The sequence below is a fragment of the Camelus ferus genome, chromosome 1, assembly GCF_009834535.1.
Source record: "Camelus ferus isolate YT-003-E chromosome 1, BCGSAC_Cfer_1.0, whole genome shotgun sequence".
Lineage (NCBI taxonomy): Eukaryota > Metazoa > Chordata > Mammalia > Artiodactyla > Camelidae > Camelus > Camelus ferus.
The window spans coordinates 59,321,480-59,349,429 of record NC_045696.1 but is presented as its reverse complement, the minus strand read 5'-3'; the positions used below and the strand labels follow the sequence as shown (position 1 = coordinate 59,349,429).

Genomic DNA, 27,950 nt, shown 5'->3' with positions numbered 1-27,950 from the left:
TGGGGAGCTGGGGAGGGGACAGGGAACAGGCACAGGTGGGTCAGATCCACAAGGTAACTCTAGATCCTGGAGCCTTTCAGGACCAGTTGAAGAGGGCAGAAACTGCATCTGAATGGGGTATGTGGGAACACCTTCCACCATACCAGAGCCACCCACACAAAGACATGGTTCTTAGATCACTATGCTCCCCTCCATCAAGCTCACTTCTTTGAGGGACCATCTACTTCTTGTCATTTGGTTTAAATTTTCATTTGATTTTCCTGCTTCCCTGTACTGTCAACTCAGAGGGAACATCTCCATTCTGAAGGAGGCAAAAGTAAAACTACCATTTTTGAATGGCCAATCAGCAAAGAGGGTATGAGAATCAGGACTTCCATTCTCAGTCCCAAAGTTTGTTTCACCTCAGGCTTCTGTCCTGGTCAGTGTTTGTTATCTAAATAATCTCTGTAGGAAACACTTCTTTTTCAGGGACAAACATCCCTTAATGTACAGAAAGTGACAAATGGAGAGAGGGTGGGGAAGCTGCCATCAGTTACACAAACATAGCATTAGTTGGTAGCATCTGTCTTAACATTCCAGCCTTCCAACTTCCTCTGATCATTGGTCTGATTCCACTGATAAGTCTGACTACAGGTGCAATGAACAACTTGAGAAAAGTCAGAGCACACACATCCATAAGTGCTTCTTGAGGGCAGAGAGTTGGCCTTACTCATTGCTGTCTTCCTAGCACTTACCACAGACCTGCACAAAGGTACTGAATAACCAGTAATTTGAGGGAACACAGGAATGAAAGAAACAATTGAGTAATCTAAAACATATTGTACACCTTAAAGGCATAAATCCTGAAGGGACACAAAATTATGGAGAGGTTTAGCCTGTAAGATTGTGGAATAAGGGTAATAAAGTAAATGAAGCATAAGAAAAAAAGTAACATTAAGGAGCCACAAGGATCAACCAGTCTAAAGCATTGCCAAATAGACTGGCAATAATCACTGTTGTCCTCAATTATCCGAAGGATTTCAAGTAAAAATGAAATTATATAGCTCCGTATGACTCTAGAGGGTTGATCTAAGATCATTTTGCCTAAATTAGACAAAGGCAGATTTCAGTTACATAAATTGATTTGCTAACAGATCTGCCCGACACTGCAGTGAGTTGTAGTGTGGAGTCGTGAGTGCCTTGTCACTGATGGATCAATACTCAGTGATCGTCCAGAGGCAATTTCTGCCTCAAGTGGAACTTAGACTCAATGGACTCTAAGGTGTCATCCATAACTAAGAGTCTACTAATCTACAACTCTGTGGTCAAAAGGGGATAGAGTCAAGCAAAGTAGACTTCCTGGAAGAGGAGAGTTTGCAGTTAGACCGCGAAGGCGATGATGTGAAAGAGCAAATTAGTCTAGTTGCTACAGTGAGTACTGGCGTACAGGACCCAGAAACCTTACTAAAGCAGGAAGGAATCAGAAAAATCAGCGTGTAAAAGTGTGTCAGGGAACCTTTAGGGTCCGTATGTATTATTCTTAGAACCATCTATTTAAAGTAAACTGATACCTTCCTGAATTGGTAGATAACCTCAACCTAGATCAAACTGAAATGGGAAAATCTTATCAGATATTTAATAAGTTGATGCAATATGGAGAGGCTACAGAGTTAGAAATTAAAGGACACCAACAACAAGGCAAGTCTAGCCCACAAATCTGTAACCAATTTGAAATTCGTGAATGGTGGTCTCTGAGTGCCGCCACAAAAGTGCCTATCCTGGCAATCTTGGATGCCTGTCATTATTGAACCAGGGTCATTATTTTATGAGTCTTACGTTGTAGCTGAGCCAGACAGACAACAGTACCTTCTTTTATTTCACTTGGATAATGGCCAAATATAAGTCACTTTACTATGACTTAAAGAGTATCGTGCCCATCTGTTCACAATTGATGGGAATAATAGAGGGGTGGAATGTGCCAGGCACTCTTGGACAACCGTGTGGAAAGGGTCAGTAGCTTTCTTGGCTATTTGCCATATGACCACACTTCCTTCATCTGTGAACATATGGACTTGATGAAACTATCACTTGGGGAGCATGGTACAACGGGGCTTGGGCCAACCCATCTCCACAAGAAAATCTACCTAAGTTACAGTAAGGGAATAGCCTTTACATTCTGTGTCACACCATGAGAACTTCTTGCAAGATGCAGCTTTGTGTTGTGTCCTAGAATGAGAAAGGGAGAGCTGTGACTGGATGTCATCTCTGTCCACTGCCTTGAGTTTAAAATAGGGAAATAAATCACCTCAAAGGAGAGGAGTGAGCAGGTGATGTCCTGAGACTGAAAACTTCTGTTGTCCACCTCTCCTAAGATGGAGCAGTGGTGGGGAGCAGAAAAGTGCTCTCAAATATTTGCTCAGATTTTTGAAAGAGTTCAAACACTGAAGGAGAGAAACCTCACTATTAGTGGTTAAGAAAATAGTTTGGGTAACACTGGATTACTTTTAAGCATAATTTTTGAGTAAAAAGTAAAGAGAACTAGCTGAAAAATCCTTCTGATGTCTGTCTTTTCAAGTTCAGAAATTTTCACTTGTGACATATGAAAAAGAGAACAGAATCATTAATTTGAGGTCGGGCAAAAGCAAAGAAGTCTCTCCTTATTCTTGGCCAGGAATTCCCAAAACCATGATCCTCTTTTATTCGACATTTCTATAGTGAACATCAAGGTAAACCATGAAGGCAGAAGAGACGCCCCTAAAAGGCATCCTAGAGGAGGAAGGGAGTGTTAGGAGGTGAGCTGTGGCATTTGTGGTACAAGCTGGTCAAGAGTCGACCCCTTTTCGTCCAAATCGAGATGGGGCCTCCAACTCATGGAGCCACCGTTGCTCAAAGCGGAAACACCTCCTCAGTGCATCCCAGGCCTAATCAACCAGGCTGCTGGCCTAAGTGTGAGTTCTCCAGATTCTTGACATCTCCTCTTCTGTCCTCTTAAGTATTTTCCTGCTCACAGGGGAATTGAGAACAAGGACTGGAAGAAATTCATTCCAAGGTATTTTGCTGTTTGTGGGCAGTGTGTTGAAAGCATTTCTAGGAAAGGGGGATTATGTTATAAGTTAAAAAGAGCATTTGCATTTCCTCTGATCTCAATTATTCAGGCCTTCAGTGCCCTTGACTCCCCCAGCCTCCCTGGCATGTCCAGGAATAATGAAGAGTGGACCTAAACAGCGATATCTGCCAAACTTGCCAGGAACGCCACACATAGCCCTCTGCCCACCGTAACCATATCTTCCTGTCCTTTGCCTGACAGCTCAAGGTCACCTGCTCCTGGAACTCCTGCTTACTCACCACACCATCTCTAACCTTGTTGCCTCCCTCTTCACAATATCAGCATTTTTAGTCAGGTCATGCAAATTTTCTATCCTCGTGATTTGGAACTGACAACATGATATAACAAAACAAAGCAAGAGGCATGCCATCTGAGGTCCTAGATTCAAGGTCCTTGGCTTCTCCTTGCTGGCTAGGTGACCTTAGGCAAATCTCTTCACTTGTCTGAGCTTCAGTGTCCTCATCTGGAAAAGGGTGATATGGATTTCACAAATAAGATGTGAAAGCTTTTTGGAAACTGTAAAGCAGACTGTTTCTGTTGGGGGTGAGGTAGAGACCATGTCTCTTCCTTATATTCCAGAGTCTGAACTAGGGTTGTTCACCCCTCAACAGCCTGAGCACAGATTTGGCTGAAATGTCACTGAATGCCCCACTTGTCCCTACAATGCTAACACAGACCCTCTCCTCAGGTGTAACATGTACATTCAGAAGTCACGCACATCGTTATAAAGATGCCTCCTGAGAAGGATCCTGTAGCCTAGCCTCATGCACTCCCAGACAGGAGAGAGAGGAGCAGATCCAACCCTCAGAGCCTGCTGAAGGACACAATGGTGGCAGCAGATGGAGCCAAGAGTCCTCCCACCCTGCAGGCCATGCTGGTTGGTATACCCAGCCCCACTGCCCAGGAAACGAATCATCCCCATGACACCCAGGAACTTTTCCTCCTCTTCAGCACAACCACCTGCAGAACTACCATCACAACCACTGCAGCCAAATCCTTGGCACCACTCATCTCACCATTTGGAAAGCTAATAGCCCAGAATTCTTTCACTGGGACTCTTTTCTAAAGTCATAACTAAAATGTCTGATTGTACTGGGAGACCAGAGAGAGAAGGATGCTATGTGACATCTGAAGCCACTAACTGTCCATATTCCCTGCAGCAGTGCATTGACAGTGTCCTGTTTTCTTCCCTGAGTGTCTGCTAACAGGTCTGTCTGTGATAGGAGAGCTCAGAGTGATAGAACTCGCTCTGCATCTGCAACAGCTGACACCAATAAGCAGATCCTTTGTTTTACAACAAAGCAAATTCAATAATTATTGGCCTTATGGAGAATTCCAATCCACAGCCTCTTTCAACAGGGCTCCAAAGGCATCCCCAAACTATAAAAATGCTTCAAGTAGAAATAAATCACTTTCTCACACTTTATCGTACAACCGGGTACCACAGGCCCCAGAGTCAACACTTTCCTAATGGTCCGATAAAGATAGTAAGAAACAGCTGAGTGCTCATGAGTGACATTGACAATATTTTATAAACACGAAAGGAATCAATATCAGAGTGCTGTGGAGGTGGCAGTGATTTCCCCTGAAAAACCTGAAATGCCCTCCCCCATGCTACCCAAGCTCTATCATGTTATAAGTATTTAACTGAAGCTGGACTTCTTCTATACAGCTTTCTCTGATCTCTCTAGCCTAGAAAAAATTCATTCAGTCAGTCAACATTTATGTATGTATGTATGTATGTATGTATGTATGTATGTATGTATGTATGTAGCATCTACATGTACCAGGCACTGTGCTAGGCTGTTCTAGGGGTATAACAAGGTAAACAGTCAAAACCTCTATCTGGTGGCTCCATCCTCTGATCTGAATAGCATCCTCTGATCTGAATAGTTTATACCCCCTGCATCAAATACAGTCTTTCACAGAGAGCATTTTCCTGAAACTCGTATCACTCTCCACTTTACAGCATAATTATGAAATTATGAACATGCCTTTTTAAGCAGCATGAGGGTAAAAGCATTTCTGATTTCTTTTATGGTCTGGTAAGAGAAGGTGCTAAGTAATATACGTTGAATGAACAGTTAGCTAGTCATGTGAAATAAATAAATATGTTTAATTTTCCTATCTAGCTTGTAAGTTTCTCCAAAGACAAGAATTTCTCAGTTAACATTTCTGTATCTTCTAGAGTATCCAACCCAGGGCTGGGTACGTGGCTCATTCTGGATATACATTTAGTTGAATTCAGCAATTCCACTTGAAATAGGGGTTCCTCTTCCATGCCAATCCTGTTAATCACACCCTAGATTTAGAAAATGGGAAGTCTATGGCCAAGGAAAACAATATAATCAGTCCTAAGTGACCTACAATCCCCCAACATGCTGGCTAAGCTGTCTCCCAAACCAGAGCACTGTTTGTGAGAGAGGAATAAAGTCATCCTTCATTCATGAGGACTGACATAAGCCACCTGTGCATTGCAAGAAGAAAACCAGAATGAAATTGGAGCAGCAAGCCTGACTTTGGACAAGACCACCCATGGAAACATCTATCTTGTGACCCACACAAGGTCTACTTGCCAAAGACCATGAACCCAGGAGTCAGGGCCACCTACCCTGTCAGAGGTACAGCTGCAGCCAAAATCAGTCCAGGGAGGCCAGAGACCCTTGGTATGTACCCACCCTTTTGGTCTTTTGGTTCTGCCTCTTGAAATTCATCTTCTGGAATATCCAGCCCTGCTCTAATAACCCTTGGGGGAGGCCTCTGCTAATGAAGTCAGTGGTTGGAGCTGACCTCTGTGGGGAGATGGACCAACATCCTTGACTACCCTAGGTGAGATCAGGTGAACTGATGAGGCTCTCCCATCTATACCACTAATAAGCACACCATTAGCACGGCAGAGCACATCCAGCCTCGGAATGGCATAGTACGTCTGTGTCACCTGCGAGGGCATTAACCTGAATCAGAGAGTTCTAAGTTCTAGACATCCTCACAGGATATCTCAGGATTTGCCATCTGAAAATTCACTGCACTTACTTGGAAGCTCATCCTCCCCATTCCCCAAATTAGAAAGTACCCCCAGAAACTTCAAAATCAACATTAAATGACCAAAAATTAAATTCCCTTTTCTTTCCCAGACACAAGGCTAGACCTGCTTCAGCGTTCTCAGATCTGGGCAGTCTGATCCCTTCTCATGCTGTGTCAGCCTGGAAGCATTCCTGCCTCCTTCCCCATCCTTGTGATCCAGCATGGATCCTGAAGCTGCTCTCGAAGCCAGCAATGGCATTTAGTCACACCAAGCAGGGAGCTGACTTCATTTTCCTCAATAAATATTTCATTGAGATTCAGAGAAATAAGAGAAACCTTATTCATGAGATTTATGTTTGTTTTAATGATTCACAGCATAGTTTGTTCCAATTAAATATTTATTTTAATATCTTCTTGGGTCTGAAAACTTCTGCCCATTCATCAGTGACTCTTCATATCATCAGCCCGCTCACAGATGTGCAGATGCTTCTTCTCTAAAGTGCGAGATTTTCCTTTCCAGCACCCTCCTAGTGGGGAGCCGGTGCCATGATTTACAGTGTCGCTGACACATGGCCCAGGGCCCTGCCAGTTGGTCTCCACTCCCTGCTCCCTCTTACCTGGAATCTCTCAACCCTACATACATTCTTAAAGCTCACGCTGCTCGGATACCTCTCCCAGACACAGAATCCTGAGAAACCTCTATAGAATAGGGGTGGGGGTGCACCGGGCATTATGGTATGGTAAAAAGGAGACTGCAGTTGCAATAAACAGCTCCAGGTTCAAGTTCCAACATCACTACTTCTGGCTGTTTCCCACTTGTATAGTGGGGAAATATATATTACTGGGAGAATCAAGTGAGATGATGGAAGTGCTTCATAAACTGTGAAGAATTACAGCTACCTCCCAGTGTTGTTGTGACAATTAAATAAGAAGACATATTTGCTATGTCTAGGACAAATTCGGTATATAATAAATACTGAAATAAAGACATCATCATTATACAAATATGAAAAATGAAGTTTGTTTACTTTTATCAGAGTTCAATGTCTATTTCGGTCTCACTGCCTAACGTGTTTACATGCTACCTAAGTGATTGCTTCCATTACTTCCATATAGAGAGGTAAGGAACACTTAGTAGTATCTAGGACCTATGTCAGGGGCAGGGGGTTACTGTGTGTAGGTGTACGTCGCACTTTTAAACTGTTCACATTTATACACGTCTTCACAATCTCCTCAAGATTCTCTCTCCCACAGAGATGGTAGAATCTTCGCTCAGCTAAAGCTTCCTTAGATACCAAGAAAAGCATTCCCCGTTTCCATCACAGGGAACATGGTCTAAGCCACTCCCACCCCTTTGGCCCCAAGAACAGCCTCCATCAAGTGGCAGCCAGAGCCATTTGCCATCTGTGGTCCCTATGTACTGACCCCAGCTGAGCGCTCACCACTCAGCCTCCCAAAATCTGGCCCCTGGTACAGATGGAAGTGTCTCCTCTTCGGCTCAGAAAGTACAGCAGTCACCCTCAGGGACGGCACACTCCTCTGCCTCTGCCTCTGCCTACCTCCTGGCCTGCCATCGCCCTCTGGGGGGCTTCCTGGATGGGACCAGAGAGAATGAGCCTGGGGGGAGGAGGGAGAAAGAGCAGATTCCCAAAGCAGCTTGAAATCCAAAGGGATTTTACCTTTTGCATTAATTAAATGTCATTTCTAAAATTCTTAAACCCTTGGCACTGTGAGAAAGATTTACTATGCCAAAGCAAAAAGGACTTCTGAAAAGTAACTATACAGGCTTATAAGTTAATAATGGCTTTGTACCTTGTATTACTAGAGCTAATTCCATTATCTGAGAAACTAAAAATACGTTCAGTAACCTAGTGAATGCCCCAATCCACAGCTCCTGAAAGACCAATCCTCTTTGCCACCACATCATGTTAAATACTTTTCTCCTCTAAGAAGCCATCCCAGAATATCTCCCACCATGTCTGAGTCATTCCATCCACTCTAGACACCGCCCACCCCACTCCACACACACAGACACACACAGACACACCGCCTTCAAGTTCCTCTACTTCTTCCGGAGCCAAGGAATCTTAAATTAACACCAGGGTGCATTATTTTCACATTCATAAAAGGATTAGCTGACTGATATTAGCCCCAAAGAATGAATGAACCATTCTGGGTGCCAAGGCACTGCCAGGGTCAAAGAGCTTTTGAGCAGGGAGCACTTTCCTTGCACCTTTCACATGACACCAATTCTGCCTTCCCCAGAAATAACTCTTAATAAATGTTTTAGTTATTTAAATAGCAAATAATTTTCTGATTCTCTTTCCTCCAAATGCTCAAGAGAAAAACGCCACTATTTTTCTTTTCCATAAAAGAAATTTCCAGTAGAGACCTACAGCTCAGGGCAGCAGGTCAACAGAACACACTTGTCCACACACCAGCCAGGGCCCCCTCCTCTCCCTCAGAGCTGCTGCAGATCAGAATGAAGCCTGCAATGTCTGAAATACGATCTTCCATCTGCCACTTGATCTTCCATCTGTCACTTCCCAAATTCGGCAGGGGGCCAGGGGCTGGAAGATAGAGTAAGAGAGGCCTCCAGGGGTCCACTTGGCAATGAGCAGATGTTAACCAAATGGGAGAGATGTAGCTCTGCTTCAAAGCAAGAAAAGGCCGAAGGTCATAGCCAAATATACTTTGGTGGCCAGAGGAGACCCCAAGACATCACTCAATAGTCAAACATCTAACTCTGCCTCTAGGCATTTATGGTATAGGTATTCTCATCACAGTTTCCAGATGAGGGGTGGAAAGAACATGAGGTTTAGAATAAGAAAATCCATGTTAGAATCCTGACTCATCATTATATAAGCTGAATGACTTCGTCAAGTCACATAACTTCTTTGAGCCTCAGTTTCTTCATCTGTAAAATAGGGACAATACTGTTGTGAGATATGAAATAAGCATCTAGGACAGTTCCTAGCACCTAGGAACACAGTTTGGCAAACAATCAACATCCCCAAACACTTAAATTGCAACACAACCATTATCAACAGGCCATATTCTCTGGGTTCTTTTTCCAGCAGAAGGTCTAGATTTTCGTTATCTGTCTATACTATTTTTGCTGGGTCTTGCATGGCTAAGAAAAAACTCCTGAGAGACTACCAGCTGGAATGGAAGATGTGGTCTCCAACCATGACCAGAGAGAAATTATCTGTCCAACAAACAATTCAGCCACAGCCTTCCCCTTATGAATATAGTATCTGGGCCAACTACACCAACTGCACCAAAGGGTATTTAAAACCATCACTGTCACTGGAAGATAAATCTGCACTACCTCCTTCATTTGGATACAGAAGAGAAGTTTTAAGCCACCAAATTTGCTTCTTTGTAGACCATGTCCTGGTAAATAGACCTTATCTTTAAAAATGCATACTCATCTTTGTTGACAATCCTGTCTTCCACACTGAGAACTGTTCCTGGAACCAGGGTCTGTTTCTGGAAACCAATTTAAATTTATGAAGCTGCTTGTATTTATGATAAAATGGAAGTAAATCTGGCTGAAGCAAAGATCTAAGTTCCCCAGATCACTGACTATTCACTTATTAGTCGCTGCCCCTCGCTAACACCCAACCCACAGGCTGCCCCTGCTCAGCTTCCCTGCAGAAACCTGGGTCATTTGGAAGCACCACCGGGAAGGAGCTGAAAAAGTAGGGGAAGCAAATGCATTAAATCAAGGGACACACCCTCTCCAGCCAAGGTCAACACTCAGGAGGGGCAGCAAGGCTTGGACAGTGGCGGAAGGACTCCACCCACGCAGCACTTTGAACAGAAGCTCTCTTCCAACTGGAGGCAAAGAGCTGCTAATCTGACGCACACCCAAAACAGAGATGTGGGTAAAAATAAAACGACGACTGCTCCCCTGTGAGAAAGCCAGGAAGAGAACATATTGAAGCAATCATGGCCTGAAGCCCTGCCTAACACCAGTGCTACTAAGTGACCTCAGCCAGGGACGGAAAGGATTGATCGAGTTACTCTTCTTGCTCAAAATCTCCCAATAGCTGCCCATAAACTACTGAATAAAATCCTAAATCTCCAGTATGTGGAACATAAAACCCACTCAGCCAGCCTTTCCAGCTTTCTCTCATTGTCCCAACCCCCGCCCCTGTACACACATTTGTAATGAGCACATATACCTGCCTCCACGTGAAGACTATCTCTCAAACTCTGAACCTTCCCACTCTGCAACTTTCCTCTCTTGCCCTCCTCCATCTCTACAAGTCCAGCTTCTAACCATCCTTCAAGGCCTTTCAAGACCAAGTCCACAGCTGGAATTCTTCTCTCCTCTTCTCCACTCCCATGGCATTTTCCAAATAAATAACCCTTTCCCTTCAATGTAATTTCCATGAAGACAAAGACTGCCTGCCTTGTTCACTCTCATAACAGTATCCTTGCAGATATTTGATAGGGAGTTCAAGATTTGCAGATACTACTATAAATAAAACATAAACAACAAGTTTCTTTTGTATAGCACAGGGAACTATATTCAATATCTTGTAGTAACCTATAATGGAAAAGAACATGAAAACAAATATCTGTATGTATATGAATGACTGAACTATTATGCTGTACACCAGAAACTGACACATTATAAACTGACAATACTTCAACTGAAAAAAATGTTAAAAATATTTGCTCATACATGAGTTCACAGGGTTGGCTAAAGACAAACATATGGGGAAAAGAACATGTGGCCTCTCCAGAATCCATCTTCTTCTTCCTCCCATTCAAACCCATCATACAAACAAAGACCACTGGGCTGCTTGCCTCTCTGATGAAACGGCTAGGACATGCCCAAATGCCCATGGTAGCCACAGTGTACACTGAAGCTACACTCCTCTCCCCCAATCTGCTGTCTCAGGCCTCGTCCCTCATCCTTCTGTGTGAGGTGCTAAAGGAGAAGAGATGACTATAGCCATCTTTCTTTTTTTTCTTTTAAATTATGTTTGTTTGGGGATAGAGGTAATTGGGTTTATTTATAATTTTTTTAATGGAGGTACTGGAGATAGAACCCAGGACCCCATGCATGCTAAGCATGTACTCTACCACTGAGCTATACCCTCCCACCATAACCACCTTTCTATTCACAGATGGGAAACCCTTCCTCTGCCTGCCTCCTCCTTTGAATGCTTCTGCCCAGGCCCACTCTACCCCTCCTACACCTCTGAGGACCCCACCGCCTCAGTCCCTTCCTCTCTCCTTCAGATAGGCATTCACCATTGCCCACAGGTCCTTCTCTCCAGAAGTCGTCGATAAGATTGGATTTCAGCAGACACTGCCCAGGGCCTGAAGATTTATCAATGCTGAAGCTTTCTAATGCCTGCCAATTAGTGTGTCCATTATTCTGGGCTGGGACATCCAAGCCCCTAATCTACTTAATAGAGAAGGAGCTCCAGCGAGGCAGGAAGCACCTTGAGCTAGTCAGCTGAGCCAGCAGGACACAGCAGGGAAACTGGCCCTCAGAGGCAGCCCAGCTTAGCCGCCTGGCAGGTAGCCTCAAGGTAAGGAGACAGGGTCTTAAAAGGAGCAACTGAAGGATGACTCCACGCCTGCAGGAAACACATCCCAGACACAAGGTGCACAGGGCATCCTGGGGCTGAAGTTTTCCCCCAGGGCCTCAGGCCAAACTTCAAGGCAAATGGAGGCTGGTCTTCGATTCCCTTCCTGATACCCAGCTGTCCACTGCCCTCCCTCAGAGCCTAGTACTCAGCCCTCACAGCACATTCTGTCTCCCCAACCCCTTCAAAACCTGCCTACCTCAGCTGTTAGGCCCCAGATCCCTCCTTGACCACTCTACCATCCTCTTCTCATCCCAAAGTTAAATTTTAGGCCATATGGGTTAAGAATTAATAGCTAACATTTATTGAGCTTTCACATACATAGCATCACTTCATACAGTAACCCAATGAGGTAAATATTGATATTGTCAGCATCTTATAAGTGATGAAACTGAGGCCTAGAGAGGTTAAGTGACATGCCCAACATTATGCAGTAGTGAGTGGCAGAGCTGAATCATTTATTGTTCACACTGAACTATTCGGCATACTGCCTAAAAGGCAAGTCCATCAGCAAAGTAAGCCTGGCCATGGTGCTTAACACTTCCAAACTTTATTAAGCTTTAGATTTTTCTTTGGTTTTTAAGGGAGCCTAGTCATGCAAATCAATAGCTTTAACTGGTAGCGCTTAAGGATGAAATAGCATGGAGGTGATTGAAGGGAACGAACCTACAAGTATGTACACTTTCAACTCAGTTTCACCCCTCTTGAAACCACCACCCCGAAACCCAGCTGTATTCATCTGCCCATGACCAAAAGTATCACCCCACACACACTTTCAGCCTGCTGGGCACACCTTCTTTGGGTTATCTTCTTTGAGGGACTTCCAAGAGCTAGCAACCTGTGGTACGTAATGGACTGGTAAGGAAAACGTCTACAATGAGGTCAAGGCATAGACACAGGACATAGAAAGAGGGAGGGGGACATGGATCCTGAACCTGTGGGAGACACTGGTTCAGGAACTGGACCTCCTCTCCTCAGGTGGAAACTATGGAGGGGCCAGACAGGGCAAGGAGAGTAAATGTCCCTCCTTATGGGGCCTCTTGTCCCAAAGAGAGGATCTGGAGTCCATCTGGTTCCTCAAAGGCAGGGAGCAAGCAGCCTGCAGGAAAGGCTGTCTTTGGTGCCCTTGTATCTGACTTCTATGCCCTCCAACCCTGCTCCTAGGTAACGAGGGCAGGTATATTAGAGCAGGGACAGCCTTCCAGCCCTCCTGGGGAAGTGATGTCCATGTTCCCAAGGTCTGTGAGGATTCTTAAACCTTAATATGATCCCTGTTCTACAAGCTGCATCCCATTTCTGCCAGAAACACTTGGACAGACCCCACTTGCCCAGTGGAGCCATATGACTCCATCAGATGCATTAGTTGTTATGTGATATTCATTTATAAAAGTAATTTGTAGTGTGATTAAATTTGTGAATAAATCTCCAATGAGGGCATTCTTTCTACTACAGAATTTTATTTTTTAATATCTTTGAACAAATATTACATTTTGATTGTAGGCTATCTCAAATTTTTATAGTTTTTAGGTTACAAAGGGTGTTTTCAAGGAACATGCCCTTAACACTTCTGAATTCTTTCCACTAGGGTTTGGCTTTACATTTTTCGGCATCATTCAGAGCACAAAGGTCCCCAAGTGGCACAAGAAACATGACTATACTTCTTAATCCTTAACTCAAGCTGAGCACAGAGTATGACAGATACTGCTGGTTGCCTGCTGAGCACCCATTTACTTCTTCCTGGCTTATAGTACCTAGATTGTGTTCAGGAGTCAAGTAGCTGTGTGCTTCAGGGGAAGCAGAGACACTTCCAGCCCCATAGAGTAAATCTTAATTATGTTACTCTAATCATGGAAATGACATCCCTTTCCCAGTAACTTGTTTAGGAATACAAGAAAAACAGGCTCTTTCAGGTGTTTTCAGTTCTCCATGAGACATGCAGAGTTGTGGCAGCTATCTTGGGACTATAAGGAATAGAAGGATGTAAAGAAATAGGGTCCTGGGACCTTCATTTCTTGCAACGGCTGGCTGGGCACCTAGGACCAACCTCCCACTGAAAAAAGTCTGTGGGTTTTTTAAACCTTCTTAGAAGCATTAAAGAGCTAAGTTATTAAGCCAAAACCTAGGAGAAGGTGACACTCCAAAGAAGTTAGCTCAAACCACAATGCAGCTTTGGCCCTGAGAGCATTTGCCAATCTGCAAGAAATAGCGCCAAAACTAAGCCGTGCTTCTTCTGGCAGCCAGAATGGGCAAGGGGAGCAGAAATCAAAGCTCAGGGCCAGCCCAAGGAAGGAGCTCTGATAAATAACACCCCACTTTAAACTGGGCTTCCTCCTAGATAGAGGACTTCACCTTCAAGGTAAAGCCAATCTAGAAACAAGCCAGCTCTCATGAAAACTTGTAAAACAGCTGCCTGTAATCTGGGTCCAAGGAACCTCAAGCATTGAACGTGGGTTAAGGTGGAAATGGGCTAACAGTATCCCTAGGAGTCTGGCAAAAGAAAATGAATGATCACCGCAGGAGAAAGTTAGCATTTAAGTCTTCAAATTATTCTCATAAAATCTTTTTTCAAAAATAACAGCCAGAAAACAATCGAAGATAGCATAAGGAAAAAAACAGCATGAGCAAGAACCATCAGAAACAGCAGACTACAGAAACAGACCCACAAGGACTTCAGATATTGGAATTATCAAATAGAGACTATAAAGCAAATATACTTACTATGTTCAAAATAAAAGATAAGTTTAAAAGATATTTTATTAAACTGAAAACTTTAAAGTGACTTGAAAAGGAATTAAGTAGGGATTCTAGCACTGAAAAATATACTTGAAATTAAGAAGTCAATGAACAAATTTAACTGCAGATTAGACACAGCTGAATAGAGAATTAATAAAATGGAATAGAAATCAGAAGAAACTATCTAGGATGCATCATGGAGAGATAAAAATATGAAGAATATAGAATGATAAGAAATATAGAAGATACAGTGAGAAGTTTCACCTTCAATCAACTTCAAAATGGATTCAAATTCAAGAAATTTCCATTTTAATCAATTGGTATCCTGAAAGGAGAGACAGGAAAGAAAAGAGATAATGGCTGAGAATTTTCCAAAATTGATGAAATGCAACAATCTATAGATGTAAGAAATCTAATGAACCCAAGCAGACTAAATAAGAGAAAATCTGGTCATGATATTGAGCCTCTGATTTAATGGCCCAACTTCTGAACTTCTTGTTAAGAAGCAGGAAAAGAAGTAGTAAAAAAGGAGAAGGATAATTATTTATTGTTTAAGCCATTTTGAGTTTGGGTTCAGTTACCTGCAGCCAAAAGCACCCTCAATGATATTCATGGTGAGAATAAAGTATCCTCCATTTCTTGAATGCCTACTTTGTGGCAGGCACTACATATAGATTTCAATCTTGTCTAATTCCCCACAAAGCCATATAAGGTAGTATTTATCAGTCAATAGAGACTTATAGGCTTATGGATACAAAGAATCTCAAAATGTCAGTAGCTTAACAGAAAAAATAATTATTTCTTGCTCATACTACATCTTCAAAATAATTCAGCAGAGGGCTGTGCTCACAGTTACTCAGGGTTCCAGGCTGATGGAGTCTTTATCCCAACATAGTTCCTGCAATCGCTGAAACAGTGAAAGAATGAAGTAAATAGTATTTTACTTTTAAAGCTTTTAAAGCTTCCATTTAGAAATGAAACACCTGACTCTGCTCACATTTCATTGGCCAAAGCAAGTCACACGGCCAAAGATGTAGGGAAGTGTAATCTTACCATGTGCCTGGAAGGTGCAGAGCTGGAAATATTTAGTGGATGGCTCTTATGAATACCACAGACAGATATCACCCTAATCCTTCAAATGAGGAAGCTGAGGCTCAGAGAGGTATTTAATACTTGTTAGACAGATGAATGGAGAATGTACTCATTAAAACATCTTCCTGAAGGCGACGTTATGAACTTGACTATCTGCCGTTTAGTGATGGGGATAGTAAGAAGAGAAATGGAGCAGTGATATGGTCTCTAAGGAGCCAAGCAGAGCACCTAGCTGGGTCTCATCATAGTCTTTCCCAGAATCATCCATTGTCAGGGGCAGAGTATGGGACCAAGGCAGCCAGGGGGAAAATATCCTAGTCCTTCCTTTGTTCCTGTGCTAACCAGAGCCTCCCCTACTGGATAAGATGGGACGTTTGTATACACACACTAAGGGCTCCCACTATCTTATACATTCCAGGTGTTCAGATGTGGTTACGATGGGGGAAAAAAATAAGCCCACGTAATCCATTTGGCCATGCCAAGTTTCTTAACTTTGATCTTTGTAGATTCAGAAAGCTTGTCAAGGCAAAGGAGATGCAAACAGAGAGCTCTCAACCCATCATGCTCAGACACAGAAGAAGGGGCCACCTTGTTCTCTTAGGTCCTCAAGACCCTCCTATGAGGTGGATTTTCCAACCTGTAATGTGCAGAACATTCCTCACCTCCTCCCATACCTACTGATGACACATACACCTTCCCCTCCCAGTACCCCACACCTACTGGCAGGCTCCCTTGGCTGCCCCACATTCCATGTATGTGCTACCTCTACCAGCCCTGTCCCGCCTCCTGCAGAGCCATCAGTATCTGTCTGAGATTCTCTTCTTGTGGCAGGGAAGGAGTCAATACTGGGGTTATTTATTTATGTGTTGGTTTATTCCTTCCCAAGGATGAAGCAGCGGTTAAGAGGAAGGCAGGGAGGAGGGACTGGGCAGGGAGAGGGGGAGGTAGGCCCAGAAAAGAAGCTGTGGTGAGCCAGAGATTGGCGGAAGAAATGTCTCTATAATTTCAACTGCTTTCCAACCACATCATCTCTAGCTGAGCCCCCTGGGGTGAAAGGTCTGTGTATTACTGGGGATAGGAGTTTGTAACCTTAATTATGCCTTGAAGCATTTGGCTGTGTTCATACTGAAATTTCCAGTAGGGAAAAAAAAAATGTGGTTTCCATTACAGTGTCACTGAGGGACTTGTACTGGGGTTGGGATCATTAAAATGAAAACACTGATGAGTAAGCCATGGCATTTTGTCTCCAAGACTTACGTCCTTCCTCCACCCCTAGCCCTGTACTTTATTTTGAGATAGGCTTAAAATAGTCTGTAAAATATGGAGCTCATTATCCCATCTAACAGATTTCATTTGGCATGAATGTAGATTAAAAGCCCCATGCCAGTCCTTCCTCCTGGCCTGAGTTTATAAAGAAGACACTCCTCTGCTTTCGCTCTGGGCTGGGTTCTTTAGAGCATGATTCTGCAATGGACAGGCAGAGCCAGGAGGTGCCACTTTCAACTCCACTCTGCTTATTTTTCATGATAATAACAAGGGAGGATAGAGAAAGAAATACAACCCAGCTATTGGGCTTCTTAGAAATTTTTCCTAGAGCCTTAAAAAGCCAAATCCAAACTAGATACCTCTCAAATCCATGAATTCTCCAGTCTGTCCATTCTTCTACATACAATAACTCTATCAGGGCTGCTGAGCATGTTAAAGGGGCACAGCTGAATTCAAACTACAGGGGACTATGATGAAAAGAGGCCTCAACTAGGAGTTTTCGCATCCTTGCTTCAAATGTAGGCTCAGGCAACAACTAACTATATGACTTTAGGAAGTAAAATCATCTCTTTGGGCTCAGTTTCTTCCTCTCTTAAATGAGAGGTCTCTTCCAACTCTGTCTCTTTTTTCTTCTGCTGGGGGTGCAATTATGGAGGCAAAGAGGATGAAATATAAAGAACCTCTCCTTACTCACCACTGATCTTATTTGACTCTACGCCATCTCTTGAACCAGTAAATGTCCTTTTTATCTGATAAAGCCCCATCCTTCTCTGATTACACCTTTTCTCTGAATCACTAGAGTGTTTGCACTGCATTTTCTCTCACCCCGAATGCCCTTTTCCCTTGCTCTCTCTAAATCCTTAAAAATCCAAATACTCACAAGGACAGTGTGCTTAACAGTAAGCATGTGCTGATGGCTTGATTTATCAGTATTTAACACAGTTCCTGCACAGGTGTCATCTCCACTCCAGGGGTTTCCCACAGGGACCAGTCAAGGGTTTTGAACAAGGGGGTGGGGCAGGGACTGATCTCTTGAAGGGACCAACAGGCTCCACTCATCAGCGGTCCCCTCTGAGCTACTCAGTGGCTGAGTGTCCAGGTGATAGACCTATTCTCGCCCCTACACTTTCTAGTTGAGTCCCCTCAGCTATCTCCCTTATATGATGAGAATAACATGCCCTGCACACAGGGCTGTTGGAGGCTTGAATGAAGCAGGTGAGAACCTATCCAAAGTCTTGAACTACCCACCTCTCCAGTCTCAGCCATGACGTTGCCTACTCTTTTGCTAAGAATATCAAGGCCATCTGAACTGCATTTCCTCATTTTTCCTTTTTCCTACTTAAAAATAGCACTCAAAGCACCCCCTTCTTCCTTCCTTCCAGTGAGGAAGCATTTCTCCCTCCTCCAGTCTTCCACTTCCATCTGCACTTTTTAGTCAACCCACCCCTACCTCCTCCAGGTCATTGCTGCACGTACAGCACTTACCACAAGCTCTTCTTACGGATTCAGCTGTTGCTTGACTTACTTGTTGTCTGCCTCACTCATCAGAATGCAGACTCCATGAAGACTTCATGCTTTATCCATGCTGTACCCCCAGCAAACAGTGCAGTCCCTGGAACACTGTTGGTGCTCAGTGAATATTTACTGAATGGATTAATAAACCCATTTCTGCTCATCATTTTCAAACTTCTGGCATCAGCCTGCTTCCCCAGCCTCAAACACACTCAGGCTTCCCTTCTTTAACAAAACCACCACTTGACCCCAATGTCCCACCAACCACCATTCTATTTTTACCTCGCATTTTCTGACATATTTCTCAAACAAACAATATGTGCTGGCTGCTGCCTCATCTTCACCACCGCCTCCCACCACAATCTGTCTTCTCCTCCTCGAGGCTGCTGAAACAATGCTGTGAGTAGTCACCAATGCCTTCTGTCACCAAACTCCTCTGTCTCCTGCAGATGGGAAATGGCCCTTCTCCTCTACTGCCATGGATTTACTGTATCCTGGCCCTCCTCCTACCCTTAGGAATTCTCTTCCTTGGATACTGTCTCCCCAAGTCCACACTGTCCAAAACCAACCTACACTAGTCATATTTTCCCCTACACTGTCTTTCCTGAGCTAATATCAATTCCACTATCACTTTGGGGTAGATGACTCAAAATCATGCCTCGCATGAAGGAAGCGGGAAGTTTGTTACACCACGTTATACGTCTTTGTATTCCCAGCACCTGACCTACTGCCTCATACATGGGAATTGTTCAATACATTTTTTAAAAATTAAATGCTACTGCTCTGCCAATATTTGCCTTTAACTTGATATGCAAGCAAGAATCTTCACAAGGCGACCCCAACCTCTCTCTCTAAACTTAACTCTTACGACACAGATGCTCCGGGCAGTCTGTACTCTCTGCCTTCCATTCTCATCATTAAACACTGCTAAAGCTCAAGTCAGTTCTCTCTGTTTATTCTACCTGCCACTGTGTTATTTACTGTGTTATTTGTTATTGTCTATTTCCCCCACTAAACTTTAAAGCCTGTGAAGACACAAACACTGTCTTCTTCAGCATTGAATTCCTAGAGCCTTGAATAGGGCACAGCATATAATGGGTCCTCAGAAGATGTTTGATGAATGAGTGAGCATTTCCTCTTTCCTTCAGACCCAACTATGTCTCCCCCCTTGTGCATTCATGGCGCTCATCTAGCATTTCAACATGAAATAATACCTTGTGGGATCACACAGATATGTTGTGGGTGTATTACTTTGCAGGTGTTGCAGGTATTGTCCATGTAGAACCATGAATATTACACCTAGAAGGGATATTCCTTATAATTCATCCATCATTTGATAGAAGAGCCAAGAGAGACTCAGAGAAGTTATTGCTGGTTCTTGATCTTTCAGGAGTTTGAATTTCCCTGAGGGCAGAATCCTACTTCCTACTCCTAAATACTCCCTACTACTCCTGGGGCCCTTAATAGATACTGTCACTATTGCCACTAATAATAACAGTACTATTTATCGCTTTGACAATTTCTTTGGTAACACGTCACCTACATCCACAAGGTGAAGAGCAAACCCACCTACACCGGGAATCCATAGTTGGCTTTCTGACATCCGGGGACACAGCTGCCCCAATGGCCCCCAGCTCTGAGCAATCACTGAAAACGCCACAACAGGAGAACAGGTGCTGGGAGGCTGTGCCATGACCAGGGAGGTGTTTGCTTTACTTTTCTCACATGACAGTCACCTCCACCCCACTGGATAGAAACACCACACTGGGGCCTCACAGCACAGCTATCGGTGTCCTTCCCCCAGGACTTGGCCTAGATATATCTTGGCTGGTGATCTCACACCACAGACAAAACATCCTGGCGAGACACTCTACTTTCTGCCAACAGAGGAGGTGGGCAGATACCCCCATTTAACATGTATGCCAGAGAGAAAGATGGGGATCTTCCCACCTGTACAGCAGCAGGTAGAGGAGAGAACTCATCCCAGGTAGGAGTCAGGGGTCCTGGATCTTGATTCTTCTTATCGCAGCTCTGCAACTTTAGCAAAGTCTTTAACCTCTATGACCCTATTTCCTATCTGTGAAATGGGAACTAAAGTAAATTCTCTCAGAGAGACATGGTCAGGACCAAGGGGGATAAGATATTGGAACTGTCAAATCATTGCAGTTTTCTTCCCTTCCCCCTCTCCCGCCACCAACAATTCTGTGATAGTCAGCACAGTCTATGAATTCCCTGGAGAGTTCAGATACTCTGTTAGCTCTATTTATTGGGTTTCCTAATAGGATACAACTTGAACTAGGGGTCTGGGTGAGAATACAAAGGGATGATGGGACAAGGACCTGCCCTCAGGGAAGCTCTACTCTCTTAGTTGCTTCTGGAGGTGCTTCTCGGGAAGGACCTCCTGAAGAAACTAAGCTCCTAAAAGCGACAGAAATCTGAGAGGGCAGCATGCTCCTACTGAGCACTTATTTGCTCCAGGCACCAGTCACGCATATTAACTCCCTCAAGGCTCGCACCTCCTGATAAGGCGCGTCCTACTGCCACCCACAGGAGCACATTGTGAATCACAAAACACCGGCATTCCACCTCAAGTGCCCATATGTCTCTGAACAGAATCAGGTATGATTAATTGGGGGAGCTTTTTCTGGAGGACATAGGGATTACAAGATTTGGAAAGGGAAGGATGTGGATTAACTGTAAGAAGGGGAGGCTTAGGGCATCTCAAACAGAAGCATAGGAAAATATGAAGGTTGCTGAGGAGGTTCTGGTGTGGAGCAACAGGGAATTGTCCTGGGATGGCATTTCAACAGGTGCTGTGTTTAAATTGTTTATCGAATAAGAGGCCTGCTCCCTTTAGGAAAGTGGTCTTGTGCCAAAAGCCAACTGAATAAGAGATATCTACTTGTGGCTTAAAAAGCTAACTTAAAGTGACTTCTTTAAGTCACATTATATGGATATTCAGCTCAAATCAGAAGGTGATTACAACCTAACCTCCTCTAGTTAGAAAATTCTCAGCACAGGAGAACCAGCCTGCAGGCTTTTCATGCACATGCTATGCTCTTCTTTCTCCCCGCCAACCATAGAAAGGAAGGAACAAGTCATAAAAGCTGTCACAAAGAAGCTACATATCACGCTGGGTACTTATACGCAATAGGTAACAAGAACAGGACAAGCCGGACCAAGGTGAATATCCAGAGTCCGTGGCAGGCTAGGAGTGGACTAAGTAGAGACACCAAATCAGACAGACACAGTCAGGGGCCAGAGCTGGGCAGGTAACTGAGCAGCAAGCAAGCCAAAGACGAGGCATCTGCCTGTGATGGGAAAGCAGGGGCTGCAGGCATGAGAAGGCCGAGACCAAAGATCAGGGTCCCGAGAGCCCCGGCCCTGAAGGCCAGCTGCATCCTGACCCCACGCTGCACCTGAGCATAGTCAATGCTTGGATAGAACGTTTGGAAGATCTGAAAACTGAGGCAATAGAGGATGGCCATGCAGGGAGAGGTGAATTTAGTGAGAAACAAATAGATTCCTGGCCCAGAAAAGAGCCCAACACCACAAAGGCCTGAGGAAAGTCACTGTCCTCCCTGCCCAGCTATTTTCTCGAAGGGAGAAAGGGGCTTTTCTTTCTCTGATTATAGCCAAATATGGGTAGTGCTCTCCTACTGGAGTTATACTAATCAAGTAAGGAGAGGTTTTTGACATCTGCAGTGACAGACCACCACCCCATCTCCAGAGCCCTGGGCAGCTAGGACGGAGAGCGAGAAACCCAAGGTGGGCTGGAGCCAGACAACATCTTGGGGCACAGGTAAAATTTTTTCCTGAGAAAAAATTTGAAAGAAATACGAAGGAAAGTCACAACTTAGGTAGTGACAGAAAACGGTTGTAGTTTAAGTTTCTGGAGAAATACATGAATTATATCCAAAGGATTGTGTTCCTTTAAATTTTGTTCCTTAGTACATTCTTTTGTTTACTCCTACATGTATTACTCTCATGAAGTGACTGATTTTCTCATTTATTTTGTTATTTGCTAAAGAGTCATGTTTGCCTTTACTCTCTGGCATGCACATGAAGGCATGACAATGAGCACTTCTCACCTGGGGCTGTCATTAGAATCACCTGCAGAGCTCCTAGAAAATGTCCAGCCCCCTTTCCAGAGACTCCAGTTTATGTGGCTGGGGGTGGGCAGAGAGGTGGGAAGGGAGGAACCAGATGTCATGCTTTCTAAGAGCCCCAGATAATTCTGGTATATGCCCAGGAATGAGAACCAGTTGGTTTCTGGTTCAGAGTCCAAAGCACTTTGTGGTTAGCTACAGGAATGCAGACGAAGCACCAAGAAGAAATCAGTAGCCTAAAGCCTATGATGTAAATGCAACGTATCACTTACATTTTCCACACATCAGTCATTTTTGTACTTCTGTTACCATTTCACCATATCCACATACCTCCTACAGTTATTTCCTTGATATCATTTCAAATCGACTTCATCTTTTACTTAAAATTGTTTTTAAAAGAAACTAGTGAACTGGGGTAATGGCAAGGTGACATAAAAAGGCAGAAAAAAGAGAAGAAAAGACCATGGCTCCTGAGAGGAGAAAACACTCAGAGTTAACAATCAGGGATGGGTGGGCCCAGGGCAGGAGACCCAGGATCCATGGGCCCAAATTAGCCCAGGCATAGCAGTGAGAAGGATGAAGTCTTGGCTATGGGTTAGAGAAGGAGGAAGGAATCCCAGGGAATGGGGTGACAGGAGGTATGGGACAGGAGCTCTAGAGATAGAGAAAGTAGACTGAGGGACCAGTAGGGCTGGAGGAGGCAGATATCTGGGCCAGAGATGATGCCCAGATAGGGCTGGTGGACAGGTAAAAGGGAGACTGGAGGTGGGATTAAGGGGAGCTCTGAGAGATGCTCAGGGCCTGACTGGATGTGGTGGGGCAGGGAATGGACAACACAGTAGAAGCTGACACTGGACAAAACAGATTGTGCTCCAGACAGTGCCAGGCAGCGACCAGCAAGAAACCCTCCAGGGACACCTGTAACTGCCTGAAATCATTTCACATGCTACCAGCAGTGGTTGTCCCCACACGCTAGGAAACACTGCCTGACGTTCTATGAATAAAGAACATCAGTCTTTTCACTCTTCCCTTTTCATTACCAAAAAAATCAGATTTAAACAAAGAAATGTAAACTCCTACCTCATCTGTCGTATCCACGGGGACTTACCAACACTCAACAACAGAACACAACATTACGTCCCCTCTCTTCTATGCACACTCACGTTCCTTACCTGTACCAGCACTTCTGTCTCAATGGGTAGTCCCCACCAGAGGAACCATCTCCTTAGTCACCATCCGAAAGCACAGAGCAAAATCAGCAGAGCTGACAAACGCCCAGTAACAAACACCATAAAAACAGCATCTGCTATTAATGAAAGAAATCATCAAAATAATTGTGTCTGAGCAACCTGGCAGTTCATTTTCTTATAAATCCTCACTATAGTTAAGTACAGCCTTAGAAAACAATCCTTTTATTTTCTTAAATCCTTACCCTTCATGAATCATGATGGGGGAAGACAAAAGACTCATCTGCAATCACCAAGCATACACTGCCACTGCTTAGTAAAGTTTATTTCTGCTCTAATGTTTCCTCCCTTTTCCTAGGTGTGTCAAGTCACAGATTCATTGATCCCCCAGTCACAGCCAAGAGAATGACTCAGGCTGGCACACAGCTTGTCGATTATTTCAATTTCCTGGTCTAACCTCATCATTTCCCACTTCTTCTCATTGCTTATTCCCTCCTCACTTTCTTGAGGCCTGTTACTTTCAAAATGACATGCAGCATGACAATGATAAGGGTGAAATGACACAAAATCCTAAAACAGATGATGGGAGCTAAATTCCTCTACACTAAAGAGAGAGCCAAGAGAATTCTGTTCACTGCCCAGAGGACAGGTGCATCATTCATCCATTCATTCAACAAAAATTTACTGAGCATCTCCCATGAGCGAGCTCAGTCTAGCACGCCACGTTAAAGCATGCTGTTGTCTACACAATGTTAGCTAACATTAGTTACTAGAGAGAAGTTGCTTGAACATGGATGTGGGTATGTACACAGCTACCTGTGTAATACTGGGATACCCATTAACCAGAACTGGGCAACATAATCAACAGCCAGCCTCCTAAAGCCTGGAAATAAGTTGCCTTATACAGTCAGAAGCAGCTCGTCTAAAGCCTCACATTAAAGAAAACCCTAGAGACACTGTTTATGAAAGACCATAAACTTTCCAATTACAGCCATATGTGGTGACAAAACATGCACGGAAGAACACACGATTCTGGCAACCAGCGTTTACTATCCAAGGGGGAAAGTTTAAACCATCAATCCATAAAGTCATTAACCTGACATTTCTAAGGATGCCTGACACTTTTACATGCACTAACACTATAAATTTCCCTCAAATTCTATAATATAGGTATTGTTATCATTGACACTCCCATTTTTCAGATTAACAAACTGAGGGTCAGTTGGAGGGTAAACCATTTATTCAAGGGCACTTAGAAAGTAATGGCGCCAAAACTTGAACCTAAGTTTGTAAATCATGGATTCAAGCATTTTCTAAAGCATAAAACCACATTATTATTAATAACTTATACATTAACATCTAGTTTCTTTTTATAATTAGCATCATATGTTAATTTGAATCTTGTTTTAATTTACGTAAGTATAAATTGTCTCTAAGCCTCTAATAACTCTTAATTGGACTTTTCTCAACTCCTTGTTATTATATACCACTTGCTCTGTCTTTCCTAAGATGTCTGTAAGACAGTGAGAATTAAGTACCTTGGTAATGAAAACTAACATTTAAAGGGCACTTTCTTTATGCCAGGCACTGGGATAAGTATTTCACTTGTAGCTTTTCACTTAACCCCTACAGCAACCCTCAGAGTTGGTGCTACTATTATCATTAGCATTCCCTTCTACAGTGCAGGAGGCACAGAGAGGTTAAGTAACTTGTCTGAGGTCACACAGATAAGGGGGATTCACACCTGTGGTCTCCTCCCTCCACTGGTCTATGATCTTCACCAGTAAGAAAGTTCTGGCTCTCTTCCTGACACTCTCATCTCACGTCTGGGCTCCCCCTGGCCTGTTTCTCAGTGCTAGTGAGAGATTGCTTTTCAGATGTGCTGGTTTGGCTTCCTCCATCTTTGATTTCTCCCCGATAACAGCCCGGGATCACCTGCTACTGTGCAGCTCTCTCTTGCACCTGGCACTGACCTCCTGGCACAACTAAAACCATTCCCGGTGAAGATAAGCACACCTTGGGCTGTGCAGCGGGGCCTCCCCAGGGCCACATTTTCCATCAGGGATTTGATCTCATTCTTGCCAAAACCTCTTAAAGGAGCCAAAGCTTTTTTAAAAAACAAACAAACAAAAACCACTCAACATTGTGGGGAAAAAAAAATCAATTAACCAAGTTAACAGTGGCTTTTCCTAACAATGGCATGTCTAGATTTGTATCACATTACCAGGAGATTTAAATCACATGAATACTTCATGGTGAAATGTATTAAGGTCAGATTAACCTGGGGAATAAAACTGACTTCCCCTTCCCTTTTGACTAACTGCAAATTCTGTGCTGACTCTGTCCACAGATAACCCACAAAGGGAGCTGTCCTCAGGATGGGTGCTGTAGCTTCATGATGCTGAGGGGCATGTAAGGAGGAAACGAACACTTACAAAGCACCTACTATGCACCAGACAGTATGTTAATGTGCTTTACAGGTATGAATTAAATTAAGAATTCCACAACAACCCCAGCAGATGGGAAAACGAGCTCAGAAAGGTCACATAAATCAGCCTAAGGTCACAGAGCTGGTGGTGGCAGAACTGAGATGGGAACCTGCATCTGTTTGCCCCCAGCTTCTTGCTCAGGGACCACTCTCCTTGCTACACTGCTCAGTGTTCCACCGAGAGCCCTGCAAGACAGGGCTTAACTTGTCTTTGACTACAGTACTGAGCTTGGTGATCAACCCCACAAGAAATGAAACCCTGATACACAGATGATCCCCAAATGGCCCTGTGCTCCTGATTCCCAACTGGGTCACAAATGTCCCCAGAAAAACAGCCTTTTTTAACTTCCCATAGGTTGGCTATTCACCTCCGTTTCATTCCCTCTTCTCTTTCTTCTTGCTCTCTGCTCCCTTCTGTGCTATGTCTTTGTGTGTGTGTGTGTGTGTGTGTGTGTGTGTATCTCTGTCTCTCTATATATCTGTGTGTGCATATCTCCTCTGTTTCTCTTTCACACACACACACATACGCAACACACATTCTCATATTCATTCTCTCTCCCCCAGGAATACCTCGATCCAGCAGCCGGAGCAAGCGGAGATACCAAAGATACCACTGGTCCCAGAAGCGGTCCGTCATCCCACCCCGAACTCATCCTTCACAGCCAGTCCCCTCAGCAGAGCCTCGTCCCACCACCGCTGACTCAAGAAGGCCAGAATTACTTGACGCCGGGCTTGCACGCAGCCTGTTCTAAGCAAATGCCTGCCTGTGAAGACAGCCACCAGTCCTCCCACACAGAGGCTGACTGTGCTGGGAGCCCTGTTTCACAGCAACAAAGGAACAAGTGCAGAACACCGCCGCCTTGTGCAGACCAAGCCTGCATGGGCCCAAGGGGAGGTCAGAGCTGCAGGGGAGGGCAGCCAGGGAGGGCTTTCACAAAGAGGGAAGGGGAGAGGTGGTCTTGGGAACACAAATCCACACTCAAGGCCATGTCTTGAATTTCATTTTTGGATCTCCTGCTATCCTGGCTTCCCCTGTCTCCCACACCAGATACCAGTGGCTCCCCTAACAGGACAGGGGTGGGAAGCTGGGAGCTCAGCCATCCTGGACTCTGAGGTCAGCCCAGAAGAGCCAGAGCCTCACTGCTTTGCTTTCAGTGACCTTAACCACCCCTGCCTAAGGCTGCTGAACTCAGAAAAAGACCCTTTCTCCCTTAGTGGATCCTCGGTTATAGTGGAGAGAGCATGGGCTCCAGAGTCACATAGTCATAGATGCAAATCCTGCTACCACTTCATAGTTGCCTTGATCAAGTACTTCCCTGCTAAGCCCCAGCTTCTTCCTCTGCAAACTAGACAGAATAGCATTTGCCTCAGCGAGCTATTGTGAGGCTCTAAGAAAAGGAAGAACCTAACATTTCTGGTCCAGCACTTGGTGGATGGCAGTGCTCAAGAGATCATTCCCCCTCTCCCTCCAACCCCTCTTCCTCTCGCCAGATTCTCAGTTCCCACTCGTCCTGACATCCCATGCTTTCCCACTTCAGTACCTTTGCCCCATTCTTCCTGCCCATGGCATGTCTACCTTCCTCCCCGACTTCATCGTGGCCAAATCCTTCTGATTTTTTCAACGTGTAGCTCAAATGCCACAGAACCGGGCAGCCTTGCCTGGCCTCCCTCTCTATATTGCATTTCGCTTTCTCTTTTGAATAGGACTCCACTGCCTCACTTGACCATAAACTCCATGAAGACAAAATCAGCTCTGTGATCATCGTTGCATCCCCTGAAGTATCTTGAAGTATGCAAGAGCTTGCGTGTTTACTAACTGAATGAGTGAGCAGGCAAGTGAGT

At 44.3% G+C, this 27,950-nt stretch overlaps 1 protein-coding gene across 20 annotated transcripts in view; it reads right to left on the bottom strand.

The window, feature by feature from the left end:
* Positions 1-27,950, bottom strand: part of KALRN (kalirin RhoGEF kinase) — a 616,045-nt gene that overhangs the window by 528,156 nt on the left and 59,939 nt on the right. For 2 of the 20 annotated variants that reach the window (XM_032480693.1, XM_032480710.1), the window contains exon 1: positions 26,679-26,985. The exons of 17 other annotated variants lie outside the window; for them this stretch is intronic. In XM_032480693.1, coding sequence (XP_032336584.1) covers positions 26,679-26,745 — 67 coding nt within the window. In that variant the 5' untranslated portion in view covers positions 26,746-26,985. Of the gene's footprint in view, positions 1-26,678; positions 26,986-27,950 lie in introns of those variants that run through there. One more of the 20 variants, XM_032480587.1, reaches the window with a different exon arrangement.